The sequence below is a fragment of the Anopheles arabiensis genome, chromosome 3 (genome assembly GCF_016920715.1).
Source record: "Anopheles arabiensis isolate DONGOLA chromosome 3, AaraD3, whole genome shotgun sequence".
Classification (NCBI taxonomy): Eukaryota; Metazoa; Arthropoda; class Insecta; order Diptera; family Culicidae; genus Anopheles; species Anopheles arabiensis.
In genome coordinates, this window is record NC_053518.1 from 92,282,406 (window position 1) to 92,296,315 (window position 13,910).

The following is a 13,910-nucleotide window of genomic DNA, read 5'->3' on the forward strand; positions in this document are numbered from 1 at the left end:
GGTCGCCACGGCCTACCGTTTGACAGTTGGTGTTGTGTTTTGGTACTGCATTTCGGTGTAATCGCACCAGGTGTCGAAAGCAGGAGAGAAGGAGATAGAGAGTGCGTGTGTGTGTGACTGTTTCAGCAAACGACCGTGTAGCAACCGTTTTCGTCCTGGCGTCTGGTCAACAGAAAGGAATGCCCTTTAACTGCAGTCGCGATTGTGTAGGTATTCGATACCGCATCAACTCGCTGCACCAGACCTGGAAGTGGCTGCATCAGACGATCGCCCTGCACGAGTACCTGATTTCGATGAGCGCAGCTGACACGAATATCAGCAGCCGAAAGTCGCACCACCATCCACTACTGCAGCAGAAGACCATCAGCACTGTTGTGTTGTGTTGCTAGAGCGTAAAGAAACCCCCGTCTCAGGAACAAGGGTGCAGTTTTGTGAGTTGTTGTGTGTGGTGCTACCAGAGGTTTTATTTAAGGCATTTTATATAGTTTTAGCTACCTAGAACTAAGCCGCTAATTGTGTGTAAACAAACAAAAACTCTACTCAGCCTAGCATTGCCTCAAAGCTCTAGTCAAAGACGTGCCTTAACAAAAAAACGCGTAAAGGACTACACAACATCATTCCGTGTGTGTGTGTGTGTGTGCCTCGTAAAAATAGAACTTTACGTCCGTTAGCTAACAGTGAACACTGCCCCAAACATCATCTCACATCATCATCACCACCTTCGCGACCGTCTCAAGACGTGTGTAGCAAATAGTTCACCGAAGACTGACCAGCGAGACGGATCGTGTGCGTGTGTGTGCAAGAAGAACGTACCCAAAACCAGTGTGTGGTGAAATATATTCCACAAACCATCGAGAAGATCGAGCCCAAGAACATTAGCATTTTTTTATTATTTGCTGCGAACTGCGTCAATCCCCAACAGGTGTGTGTCTGCGGCGGGGCTACGAATTTGCGTATCAAAACAAAGCAACCGGTCAAAACATACTTCGCCGTGTCTCTGTCGCCCGAAAAAAAAACAACAACACAAAGAACCTCGCACAAAAAAACCACGCACACACGATATAACAAAGAAAGTGCAAGCGAAACTGCGTGTGTGCTGCTGCGTGTGTTGGTGATTACGAGAAAGCGCGTGTGTGTGCGTTCAATCAGCACAAGCGAACAGCTGGTTATCATCGGCGCTTGACTGAAGAAGAGCGGAAAAAACCCACCAACACTCTCAAGCAAGATGGCTGCCATGGTAGCGAAACGATCGCTCGGCCGGATGTACGTCCTGTCATCGGCGTCACCGGTGAGCTCGCGGCTCTTCCGCCCGGGCCAGGCGTTGTGCGCCTATTCCACCACGAAACATCCCTTCCAGGGTGGTAATGGCACCACCGAGGGGGGCAATGGTACGAGCAGTCCAACCGGCCACCTGACCATGAGCAGCAGCAGCAAGCAGCTGTCAACGGCCGACATCAAGAAGATTCCCGACGCGGAGGTTCGCAAATCCGTCTTCATCTCGCAGTCGAACGATGTCTTCACGAACCTGGCGCTGGAGGATTGGATCTATCGGAACTTTGACCTGACCCACCATCACATACTGATGCTGTGGATTAACAAACCGTCGGTGGTGATCGGCCGGCATCAGAATCCGTTCTCGGAGACGAACGTGTCGGCACTGGCACGCAATGGGATCGAGCTGGCCCGGCGCAACAGTGGCGGCGGTGCCGTCTATCACGATCTGGGCAACCTTAACTGTACGTTCTTCATGCCGCGGGCCCGGTACGATCGGAAGTACAACCTGACGCTGCTGACGCGCGCCCTGTACCGGGAGTACGGCATCAATGCGGAGCTGTCCGCGCGGGACGATATCGTGCTGCTGGGCAAAAAGGTAAGCTGTGTGGGGGAGAGCAGTTTAAATGGATTCTTTTTTGCATTTTAGGTGTAATATGAGAAGATGTAGCAGAAGACATGAAACATACTGTTACTGTACTTTACGGTCTGCTTCTTATACCTTTAAATATGTAGTATCAGGGTCTCAGGGTTTCCCATAATCATTCATAGGTGGTTAGGTCGAAATCATACTTTTGGTTAGAAACTGAGAAGCTTACCATGGGAAAATCCCAACGAGATTGATGAGAGGCTGGCTGACAGACCTTCCTTGCGCAGTACTCAAACGGCATATTCTTTTTTGCTTTGTTTTTGCCACAATTATCTCTCCCACCAAGGACACTCGGATGCGATATGCCGTTGGTACTGTTGGTGCTACGTGCAATCAATCACGTCGTCCCTTTCCGAAGACGGAGGGCTTTTTTGCACTCCTTTTTTGTGTGTGCTTCTCAGTTCGCATGTTTGCAACACACGCTGATCGCAAGCTAACGAGCTGATCCTCCCTTCAGCTCGACGATATGCGCATGAGAGCAGCGAGGCGGTGATGTTTCACGTGTTGCGAGCATGACCCACAAAACCGGTTCTCGTCCAAACCCTCTGCGTGCACACAAATCGGAAGGAAGAACACACACACACAATCATGGCCCGGGCACACACAAAGCAGCTCTACATACACCGAGTGCACGTGTACTGGGTGCGAATTTGCATAGTTTATGCGCGAGCACGCGCGCTGTTGGTGCGCGAGTGTGTATGTGTGTGCGTGTTAGTACGCAGTGTAACATAGTGGGGTCTATAGTCTATAGGGGTCTTTTAGATAAGCCGCGGAAGAGCATCGAATCTTGTTCTTGTGCGCTCCACGTAAGCTTGTGCGCTCAAACGGCTAACGACCGCGGCTCACCCTTGAACCGCGAGATTGGATTTCTTGTGAACCGGTGGACACAAAACGCGTCGAGCAGATCGCCAGCAGCAGCTCGCCAAATGGTCAAGTGGCTGTTGCTAGGGCAGAAGAGCAGCCCATGGCGATGCTGTTGTTGTTGTTGATGTCCATGGTCTTAAAATGCTGCTCCGGACGGCGTTGCTACGCACACAGGTCGTTGCCTGTGTGCACTCGCCTACTGGATGATATCTAGAGAGGAGGGAGACTGGGGCTATTAAACCGGCCCTCGTTCTCTTCACTGCTCGCTGGGTAGTGCCCGGACGCTTGATCCATCCCCCGACTATGGGGTTGACGATGTCATTGACACTGGCGTTCCGTGATTGAAGATGCCGTTCGTGTGCCTTTGTACCGTTGGATATGCAAAAGTTAGTATAGCGCATATTCAGTTCCTAAAATATGTTCAAGGCTCTCTGCTTGGTAACACTCTATTTCTATTGAACAAGAAGCCGGGAACAACAAACCACGATGTCTGCAATGACCCTGGAGTGTGTGTGGTACATTGACGCTTGATTTGATGCTTATCTGGAAAGACATTAAGAATAGAAGTCGAGTTTAGATTGTGTGTTGTGCTCCACTAATCTAATCGGTTGTTTTTGTTTCACGGTTGCCTTGTGATTTTGAGCTCTCTTCCTCTAACTTCCTCTTTACAATTACCCTGCCGGAGTGTCAATCTAAGGGAAATCTAAAGTAATCTACTATAACTTCAATTCGTAAGTTTCCTCTAATTATATTTTCTTCCTTTTTTTTTCTAGATATCCGGCACGGCGGCAAAACTGGGCCAACCGAACGCTTATCACCACTGTACGCTGCTGGTTAACTCGAACAAGCTACACCTGGGTGCATCCCTCGAGAAAGATAACGTAAGTTGAAGAATGCCGGCATGGGATGGCATCAAATTGAAAACATCAAAACAACACAGCACAGGGAGGATTCACATCCGAAGCACAAAGCGCTGGCTGTTGTTGCTATGCGAAAAGGCGAAAACAACAGAACAGTCGACAGGCCACACGATGGTCTGATCTAACGTGATAAACCGGTTGGGTCACACCATACCCATAAATAATGTCTTGCCTCTCTATGCTTCTTGCTGCTGTTATTGCTGCAAGAAGCGGCAACTTCCTACATCCCCGAGCGTTACACCTACCGCGCGACCCTCTCTATTAATGAAAGCGAGAGTGTGGTAGGCTTTTTTGTTCCACACGGAGACACCCGGAGACTCGCCGTCGGGGTGGTTTTTGTGATGATAAATTGTATCACAATGATAAGGCTTTATGGCGGAACAGCTGATACAGCGAGATAGGGGTTAGAACAATTGCAATTGCAGACGGCGCTTGTGTTTGTTTGATGAAAAAAGTTTATTAAACGAGAGGTGCAAAAAACAGAGCTTTGTTTGAGATAATGTACATGATCAATTGCTCATGATTCTTCTAGAGGGGTCTTGCTTGGGGTGAACTCTCATTACTTCTGTTTTGCAAAACTTGTGTAGCAAACCCTTCCAGAATGGTCCCAGCTGATTGGCACAACACGCGCGGAATAAATTGTATTGCATCAGCCCTTTGTCCGGGCGCGGTAGGCAATTTCGCACGATGATGAGTTCATCGGCACGATGCAACCACCACCACCAATTGAGCAGCTTTGCCTGAACATATCCTTGACCACCCTCACTGAACTTTGTACGGTGAGTCGCCCCTTTTGTTCGAGTGTTCCAGCACCGCTGCACGGAAAGCATCGTAACAAGACGGAACTCTTCATCCAGCGACAACGAACCATGTGTGCGTGGGGTTGATAAACACTAAGTACCCCATCTCACCCCAACGTTCGATAAGGCTCCTCCTACCCCCGCACGCCAAACGTATGTTTGGTGTTTGGCACAAAATTAAGGCCAAATGTCTATGAACTGGTTTTGGCGGACCGGTTAGAACCGGCCGTGTACCAGGAGTGATAAGTCTTCTTCTTCCCGGTGCCGGCGTTTTGATTACTTTTTCGGGGGCGAGCGAGGGCAAATGCGTAAAGCACCCCACACACAGCACTTGTTTGTGTGCTTTGTGTGCTGAGCCCGGGAGTGTGATAAGCGTCCCGATGAGGTGGGATGAAAGTCTGTTTCAGTGAACAAGAGCCCCCCCCCCTCCTCCATCCATCTTCCTCCCCCACAGACATGTGTTTTGTTATGGCCAGAATTGAACGATAATGATTGGCAAACGACCTTATTTTGGGAAGTAGGTACCAAAACAATGAGAGTTAAAAACTTTCCGCTGTCAAGCTCGCACCGCTTGGAGGAAGAATCGAAGAAGAGTCCATCGGATCACAATGGACCCTTGCGGATTGTAGTTTTTGTGTGTGTGTGTGTCTGATAACAGATAATGATAAGTTAAGCAGAGGTGTTTGGGGCTTATTGTCGGCACATCTAGATAATAATGTTGGATCTTCTCAGCAGAGTCTTGCGAGCTTCTTCTTTAATAACCCCGTTGAAGGAGGATAAACATTGGCCATGCGAGGTCAGAATGCATGGTTGGGTAAATATTAGAGGCTTATCTACGAAAAGAGTTGTTAAAATAGCGACAATAATAGTATAATAGTACACTACCTCAGTAAGTTAAGTAACGTAGGATTGATATATGTTCACTTTATGATGTAGTGATGGTAAGATCTTATTAAATTTGTCAAAAAATCATGTCTAAAACCCGTATTTAGTCAAAAGTTACTGCTTTCCGGTTCCATGATCATGATCCAGACTATATATTAGACTCCATAAGATCGTACGATCCATCACAATCGTAGATCACCTTATGCGATGCTACAATCATCCAAGCTATAAGCATAACATTGTGGAATTTAACCTGACTTTGTTGATTTTATTGAGAGTATGTTCTTGTATGTGTAGAACATTCAGAACAACAAAGATGCTTCTTTATAAGAGTCTTGTTAGCTCCCATTGAAGTAGAGCCTCTAAGCTACAATGTATGCTGGCCTGAATTTAGTTGAAGTCGAAGTAGTGTAATATCTAGACAAAGAGGGAATCCATCTAGCTATGGGTATGAGAGGAGCAGACCAATCATGTCCCGACTCCTCTAAACAGAGACTTCAAGCATTGGAATCACACCATGAGCCGGTCTCAAATAGAATAAAATCGCTACAGCCGCCTACTGCAACTCCTCGCTACATTGTAACTAGGCTACATGAAGTTCAACTAGCGCAAATGTGCTCGCCTCGCCTTGTTTGTGTGTGAAAGTGCTCCTATTGGCCGGTCCCTTCTCCGTTCCAGTGCCAGTCCCAGGTTGCCTCACCGCCTGTGTGTGAATCTCGGAGGAACCCGGGGCGCGCACCAATTTATCTTGATTAAAATCATTTGGCTTCAGTCAGGTCTAAATGGAAACTGGCGCGAACCGGTTCCACGACCGATAGGGAACCAAACCGGAATCGTGTATAAGGGCCGCCGCCGGGCGGGTGGTCTGCATATGGGTCCCTCTCCCTACCCTGCTCTTCTGTGCATGGCAGGCGGGATGCGTTTTTCGATGCCACATATGACGCCGTAACACAGTGTAACACACAGCCCACGACGTCGCCCTTTGTACTGTGAGCGCTCGGTGAGGGACTCGATTCAGGAATAGAACTGAAGGACACTGGTTAATGGTGTGTGTTTTGTTAACATTTTGGAAAGAGGAGAGAAACAGAAGAGGGGCGGGAGGGGTGTCAGTTCATTCGCGGCGTTGATAAGGGACTGTTAAACAATCTTGCTTTTGCTTGGCCTCAAGGGAATGAAGTCGAATTGATAGCACATTGGGAGGGGAGTGGGGGGGCAGGTAGAGGAGAGGTGTGTGCCATGCTCCCCCCCTCGATGGGGGGTTATCTTTGTAGCACACTGGGTGGATGAAAATATGATTTTCTTTTTCTTTTTCGGAGGAAGGTGATCAAGCGTTATGAGAGTGAGAGATGTCTTCCTGCACACGCTTTTTGAAATTAATTTGTTGATCTGATCGTGTGTGTATGTTTTTTTACGTGTGTCCCGCAGGTCGAAATAACAAGCAAGGCTACCGCTTCCATTCCATCGCCAATCAAGAACCTCGTGGACGTAAACCGAACCGTAAACATCCAGCAGCTGCTATCGGCCATCGGGTAAGTGTGTGGTGTTTTGCGCTACAATACATTGTGGGGAATTTCGGATTGCGTATTAATCTATCGCCCTTTTCTTCCTCATTATACAGCTACGAATTCTTGCGCACCCCGGCCACCCAGCTAACCGACGGGGGTCGCGAGCTGCTGATGAAGCAGCGCGGTTTCCAGCTGATCAATCCCACCGACAAGTGGTTCCCGGGCATTACCGAGCTGCGCGAGAACTTCGCCTCCTGGGACTGGCGGTTCGGCAAGACGCCGAACTTCTCCGTCCAGAAAACGATCCAGCTGAAATCGACCACGGCCGCCCACCAGCAGGAGATGAAGGTGAAAGTTGACGTCGAAAAGGTAATCAGGGGGAGAAGTGCTTATCAGCTGTCCCGGGATTTGTGCACACAGGGGAGCTAATACTAATCGGGCCTTTTTTTGTTTTGTCTATCTTCACCGGCACACACAGGCACTGATCAAGGAAATTAGTCTCATCCTGCCGAACCACGAACCGATCCCAGTCGTGTCCGATATGGTGGGCCGGGCGTACAGCGAGGACTGCTTCCACGGCATCGCGGAAGCGCTGAAGGGTGCCAGCACCGAGAACATGCAGCAGGCGATGGGCTTATGAAGGTTGGTCCTGCCAGCGACGGGCGCCGCCATACCCTCTTCCTCGTCGACGGGCGTCGGTACGGAGGACAGTTGAAAGCGAAACGTCGTCGTTGACTCACTTTTCATTTCAAACGACCCTCGTTCTCTCTCTCTCATTGTAAGACCCCCTTCAATTAGAAATTCAAAAACAGCACCGGAACAAACAAACAGCTGGTGCGCGCGCGAGCACACGCTGCTTACGAAGCGACACAGTTAGAATAGTTAGAAGGCTTGTCCTCCTCACACACCACCACCTAGCAGTAGTTAGTAACAGTAGAAAGAAGGGCTCGATCGATCGATCGTACGATCGCATTGCAGTAGTCGGCGGGTTCACGACAACCCTGAACTTTTAGCGGCGGGATGGTGGGAGGTGGAACACGAACAACAGCTTTCTGAGTGCCCTTTTTAGGGTGTCTTGGTACGAAGGGGGATTAGAAAAGCAAATGTCATAATGCATACCGGAAACCGGCCTCCTTCTTCAAGCGAAAAGCCAGCAAACAACAGTTTGAACGGAGTGAACGAAAAAACAACAAAAAAAAGCGTCGCCTGCTGTGGTCAATCGATCGACCTTGCATAACACACGCCGGGCATATTGCACCAACAGGCTAATCAGCTGTTGTTTGTCGAAGAGAGGTAGAGCAAGGCAAAATGCAATCGAAGCAAATCCGTTTTACCATCCATCATGGCCCTTGCGCATGCGTCATCCGCTTTCGATTTAGCTCATTTGTTTGTATTAGTTTTTACTTTTAAACCTTTTTTGACCAACAATCGAGCAAGAGACAGAGAGAGAGAGAAAGAGAAAGCCGAGTTAAAGGAAAAGTCTGGAAACTAATGCACCGCGCGCAATCAGATGATCTGCAGCGCGAACCTGTTTACTTGCTTTATAATTACTCTTTGCGCCGTCGTCGCGGATCTTTTTAGTTTGTGAAATTTGCACGTAGGCGCCTTAGGTCGTGCTGTGCTGGTGTGTTAGTGGAACCTGATTGCCTGATCTTTCTTTAATGTGATCTTGAGGATAGATAGGAGAGGCGAAATTGTGATTAGGCTTAAAAATGACCGAGTGTAGAACCCCCGGGGGCGACAAATCCCCATTGGAAAATCTTTTTGACCTTTTTGGACTCAACGATAGTGCTCTACCGATCAGGAATCCTCTGTTTTTTTAAGTCTCCCATTTTAATCCGCAACAAAAGTAGTGTAGTCCCAGTGGCATTCGCAGGGCGCGACGGACGGGGCATGCACACGCTGCTAGTAGTATATAGTGTACGACATGCTTATTGATTATTCTCCATCTTTATTATTGCGGTTAGCTTTAGTTACGAGCTTCCTGTGCCTGCACAATGCCGGCTTACCGTTTTGCAAGCAGCAAGGGGGGCGGAAGCAAAGTTACATCAAGAATGCGATCATATCATTTCGTCGTCCCGCTACCGACAAACACATCCACACACACCGCTAACAAGTTTTAGTTGGATGGTCGGGTTGTGTGTCTGTTCGCTTACGTCTAGGTTTTACTACTCTACTTACTTTGTTTGACTTTGACGAGTTCCTGGATGGTTCGTGTACTGTTTTTGACCTGACCCTAGTATCCTAGTGTAGCGCTTTCCTATGCTTTACTTTCGATTTTGCTTTCCTATTTCAACCGTAGAGTGGTAGTACTGCAGAAGCCTAGTGTTCATGGGAAGGAGTGCGCAGTGTAGCGTTAAGTTGATAGTGTACTTTTTGGATTTATCCCGCAACCCGTTGTTCATAGATTGTTGATCATAAAAGACCAAATAAGATAGGCGATAGGGTAACCTTTAATAAAAGAATTAATGTTGAAAATGAAATGCTGATTTTGTGTGTGTTTTTAACCAATGTCTTGAATCAGCGGCTTATAATCAAAAGATTTTTGTTATCACCATCCCACTATTCGCCGGAATAATGTGTTCTATACACACGTCGCCTCATCTCTATCTCATCAAACCAGCAAATCTATGACCAATTTCATTGAGTCCCTTCACTCCTCGATTGGTCTAATATGCTGAGTGTTGGAAATTCATTTCGCAAAGCGTTCAACTCATCGTTTAGTATCTCACATTCGGTCAGATCCAGCAGCTGTAGCTCGGGACAGCTCGCCGCAAACGTTTGCAGAAAGGAATCGCTCGACGTCATATAACCGGCAATTCCTATTCGTTGTAGGCGCGTACAAGTCTGCACCAGCATAGTTAGCTCATAATCGAAACATTGATTTGAGTACCAGCTATAGCCGAGGTCGAGCTCTTCTAGGTTGAAGCAATTATATAGCGCCTCCAGTGCATCCGCAGTCACTATGCACGTCCGATAAAGGTTAAGGCTTATGAGCTGCCGGTTGTATTCCCTGATCGTACAGATGATGGAAGATTGCAAATGATATCGTTGACCGAATGTTAAAAGCCTGTCCAACACAGGAAAGGTACAGTACGACAGGTTTAGATGCTGCAGCCCTAGATTATGCTGCAGCAGATGATTGAGCATTTTGATCGAAACGCTTGTCCGGCCCAGATCGAGCGTAACCAACTGTCCGCAATAGGAATGGCTGAATATGTAATTATTGTCGATGCACGCGCTTTGCATGCAAAGCTCGGTTAGATTGGGACAGAGCTTAAGCATGCGGGACAGATTGACAGATACTCCGAAGCAATTGAGCCGCAAGTGCGTTAGGGTGGCACCGCGACGCTTCAACAATGCATTCACGTCGGAATTGTTGAATACGTCGACATTGCCACACCAGGAGAGATCCAGCTTGCTGATGCCGGTGCATCGTTTCTGCAGCCATTGCAGATGCTGCCTGTTCATCTTGTGCCAGTATGGACGCAGGTTTACCACCCGATACAGTCGGGCATCGGATACGAGCGCGGCATACGAATTGCACACCTGTCCAACGTTACGGAGCGACAGCTGATCGAGGTGCGAAAAGATCTTAAACAGCATTTCGTGTGGTAGATCGGTAAGCTTCCTCCCAGTGGCCCTAGTAGGTGGTAGGGCGCTTGAGTCGCGCGTGCCACTGTCCTGAGTGACTCCTTCGTGCGATTTCAATGGTACCGCAGACGACTGATGTAACGTTTCCTCCGAACTGTCTTCCACACCTACCAAAGCAATTCCATCAAAGTTGACGATGGCTTTTACCCGATCACGCGTGTTAAGCTCGAACCGTAGCAACTTTGTCGAGTGTCGAACGGTACGTATCTCTGGGCAGAAGAGCTGGGGAGAACTGTTGCTCAGGACGCCATCATAACGACAATCCCACAGCAGGGACCATTCCTTTGCTTCGGCTCTGTAGGCCCAGATGCGTACCACTGCCCCGGTATGCTTCTTTTCATACCAGCCGACCCTGGACGGGTAGACGGACAGCTCGTATTTCACAATGAAATAAAAATTAACTGGAGCATTATCTTCCGGCGCAACATTCTCCAGCCCGAACTCGGGCATGCTTTGCCACCACGTTCCGAGTTTGGGCGTGGCATAAAGCTTGGCTCTAGGAGTATAATTCTCCGGTGGTCCGATTAGATTTACCAAAAGAGTATCACTGATATCTGGTATGATCTCGACGTGGATCATCGCGACGTACAACACATACTGCAAACATTCTTCTTTGCTGACCGGCAGTGTTGGGTACTCGATGTTTTTATTCATATTTTAACAGCCTGTGGGGAACGAAAATGAGATTAAAGTTAATAGTGAAGGTCATACAATATAATCATATCGTTTGGCAGGATTGAACCGCTGCTTACCTACCGTTACAATAAACCAAAACATTGAAATTTTACTCTCGAATGTTGAACGAACGTAGACAAAAGACGATCGTTTCTTATCAGATCCAGAAGTAAAGCAATTTCACTGAAGTACAGGGCGAGAAGATCGTTTGTTTTGTTATACCTCACTGTTATACTGATTCTACACTACTTGTGCGAACATTGCCCGCAAAACTCCATGAACTAAAACAACACTTAGATTGTTATCAACTGTTATCCCTGAAATTTAGTATGAAATTTTCCCAAACAAGATACTACTGTTGTTTTGCAGAAATAAAGTAAATTTAAATCGTTCTTTTCGTGTTTCAAATTGTCCAGTTCAAAATGTACGCATTGCATTCACCTCTTTCTGTTGTCTTTTCATTGCCGATTTCACCGCTGGCACATCACCCAGAAGTCAGCAGTGCACTATAAACTCCCGCTTGTCAAATCGCGCTGACGTCTCTGCGCTCGCCAATTGCACAAACGTCAAGCACGCAGTTTCGTTCTCGTTTTTTGCAAAGTCCCAAGAAGTTGTGCTGAACATTTCGGGAAGGATTTTTCCGAGCGTTTTTCCACGATAAAAATGTCGTACCTCGCACGCAAAGGACCCGCCGTCTACTGTGAGTGGTTGTTCACGTTTTAAAGCGCTCCATCGTATTTGCTGTGCCGTTTTTTGCCTCCGCAAAGCCTTATTGTTTTGACGAGGCACGGTCAGCGTTCGGCGCAACAAATTACATAATGTTAAGAAAATTGTGTCCTTAGATTCCGGTGCGGTAAAGCGGGGTTTGCGTGCATTGTTTACCAACTGCTTTTTCCATTTTTTTGCAGCTGCCCTCGGCAAATGGGCCTACAATATGGCCGGATTCAACCAGTACGGTGAGTGTTACGGGGTTTGTTATTGTGACGCACGGACAGAACGTTGAGCACAGCACAGCTCACCCTCCCCGTGTTCTGGTTCGCGTTGACCTTGCTGCGAATGGCAAACTGATCCGGATGTTCTGCCCCTCCCTCGTATTCCCACAGGTCTGCACCGCGACGACTGTCTGTATGAGAACGAGGACGTGAAGGAGGCGATCCGCCGCCTGCCGGAGAAGCTGAAGGATGAGCGCAATTTCCGCATCACGCGCGCCCTCCACCTGTCGATGACGAAAACGATCCTGCCGAAGGAACAGTGGACCAAGTACGAGGAGGACACCAAATACCTCGAGCCGTACCTGCAGGAGGTGGTCCGGGAGCGCGATGAGAAGGTCAAGTGGGAATCGAACAAGTAAACCTTTTTTTCGTGCGAGATGCGTTTCGAAACGAAGATATGCGCACTGTGCCGTGGTGGTGGCGGTAACTCGCCGCGCGTTATGAACATCTACCGCTAAAGGGGGGTGCGGGACGCTGGAAGGTGGTCTTCCCGCCGGTATCCCGTCACGGCATTTGTGTGGGAATTATTGTGAAGCATTAGGAATAAATCATGTATCGTTGAACCACACTCAGCTGCAGAGTCGCGTTTGTGTCTATGTGAACAACAGTGGAACGAATCGAGAAAGCTCTACAGCAGCGGCAGCAAACACGACACGAAGAAAGCTTCGGTCCAAGCAACCTCGAGCAAAAGCTCTCCCGTCCACTGTCAGCTGGTTTTGACAGCCGTTTGTTTACATACAGACACGCATTGCCAGCACGTCGAAGGGATGATCGTGCGTAGCAAAATGTTAATTAGTTAAAAATAAACCAAAAAACCAGTGCCGATGACGAAGGAAGGAAATTTAACTGTAAAATGTAAGTAACTGTGCTGAATAATCATACTTTAGGACACGTGCTCTTTTCATTCGTGTTTTTGGTTTGCTGTTTTGTGTCGCTGGTGTCACTTGTCTATCGATGCGGTCTCATCGATTTGTACACCGTATGGGAAAGAGCTGTTTGCCATCGATTAATCTCACCCCCCAAAAAACGCACATTTATCTATACTGTGCGTGCAATCAATGGTTTAATAGCGACTGCTAATCATTTTGATAAACATAATCTCCTAATCGTCTATGATTTTTCTTTGCTGAAAATGTACCATTTGTTGGCATCCTGGCTTGTGAATCGATTTTCTTTCCTGTTTAAGTTGTTGATTTGTTCATCTGGTGACTATTCGTAACCTTTACATCATCTTTATCCTCTTTTTCCTTTACGAAAACGTGTTTTACCATTGCCAATTTATGTATTTAACAGAGCATTAAGGAAAAGCCTTCACAGACACTCACACACTCCGTACGTAAAAGCAAAAGGGCAATTATGTTCTCGTCATTAAACATGTACCACGAATCCCCCCTCCTCCCCCCCTGCTTTCCGCATACTGAACCGTTTCGGTAACCTATTTTAATTGCAGCGTACTACAAGTGCAATTACATCACCACGGCTGGCCTCCACCACGGTTGCTGCTCGGCCGGCTCCCCTACAAGCGACTGCACTCTCCCGGTGTCATCGGTGCCGAACATTGTTCCCGAGTTGCTTTTTTCTGCTCTCGCCTCGTCTTGCCCTTAAACGGTAGACAGGATCAACGTCGACGTCAACGTCAAACTACAACTACACGAAAACGTGTGCCAAACCGCGACACTAAAAACCGACATCGT

At 47.9% G+C, this 13,910-nt stretch overlaps 4 protein-coding genes across 5 annotated transcripts; 3 read left to right on the forward strand and 1 right to left on the reverse strand.

Annotated features, from left to right (window-relative positions):
- Positions 1 to 99: 99 nt before the first annotated feature.
- On the forward strand, positions 100 to 1,016 carry LOC120904769. Its single transcript, XM_040315102.1, has one exon. It carries the CDS (start codon positions 180 to 182, stop codon positions 387 to 389), a length of 210 nt encoding a protein of 69 aa, XP_040171036.1. The 5' UTR covers positions 100 to 179; the 3' UTR covers positions 390 to 1,016.
- A 157-nt stretch (positions 1,017 to 1,173) lies between these two features.
- On the forward strand, positions 1,174 to 9,378 carry LOC120904765 (lipoyltransferase 1, mitochondrial). Its single transcript, XM_040315084.1, has 5 exons — positions 1,174 to 1,870; positions 3,559 to 3,666; positions 6,816 to 6,919; positions 7,009 to 7,264; positions 7,374 to 9,378. Exons 1-5 carry the CDS (start codon positions 1,226 to 1,228, stop codon positions 7,533 to 7,535), a joined length of 1,275 nt encoding a protein of 424 aa, XP_040171018.1. The 5' UTR covers positions 1,174 to 1,225; the 3' UTR covers positions 7,536 to 9,378.
- Positions 9,179 to 11,579, reverse strand: LOC120904763 (F-box/LRR-repeat protein 4-like). 2 transcript variants are annotated; one of them, XM_040315077.1, is made up of 2 exons: positions 11,306 to 11,579; positions 9,179 to 11,214 (listed from the first exon to the last, which is right to left on the reverse strand). In XM_040315077.1, exon 2 carries the CDS (start codon positions 11,201 to 11,203, stop codon positions 9,536 to 9,538), a length of 1,668 nt encoding a protein of 555 aa, XP_040171011.1. In that variant the 5' UTR covers positions 11,204 to 11,214; positions 11,306 to 11,579; the 3' UTR covers positions 9,179 to 9,535. The 2 variants fall into 2 exon arrangements, with proteins under 2 accessions (XP_040171011.1, XP_040171012.1); XM_040315078.1 differs by having other exon boundaries at positions 11,302 to 11,579.
- Positions 11,580 to 11,770: 191 nt separating this feature from the next.
- LOC120901249 (cytochrome b-c1 complex subunit 7-like) lies at positions 11,771 to 12,788 on the forward strand (the record flags this gene model as incomplete). Its single annotated transcript, XM_040308950.1, has 3 exons — positions 11,771 to 11,924; positions 12,133 to 12,180; positions 12,328 to 12,788. Coding segments are annotated over 3 exons (450 nt in total), but the record flags the coding sequence as incomplete, so codon positions are not given.
- Positions 12,789 to 13,910: the final 1,122 nt, after the last annotated feature.

What these genes read in the sequence shown, in the direction of transcription:
- LOC120904769 (XM_040315102.1), top strand. Translation starts at nt 180, where the DNA reads ATGCCCTTTAACTGCAGTCGCGATTGTGTAGGTATTCGATACCGCATC.
- LOC120904763 (XM_040315077.1), bottom strand. Translation starts at nt 11,203, where the DNA reads ATGAATAAAAACATCGAGTACCCAACACTGCCGGTCAGCAAAGAAGAA.
- LOC120904765 (XM_040315084.1), top strand. Translation starts at nt 1,226, where the DNA reads ATGGCTGCCATGGTAGCGAAACGATCGCTCGGCCGGATGTACGTCCTG. An exon ending in CAGCTGCTATCGGCCATCGG is followed by an intron (nt 6,920 to 7,008) that starts GTAAGTGTGTGG and finishes CTCATTATACAG; the next exon opens with CTACGAATTCTTGCGCACCC. An exon ending in TGAAAGTTGACGTCGAAAAG is followed by an intron (nt 7,265 to 7,373) that starts GTAATCAGGGGG and finishes CGGCACACACAG; the next exon opens with GCACTGATCAAGGAAATTAG.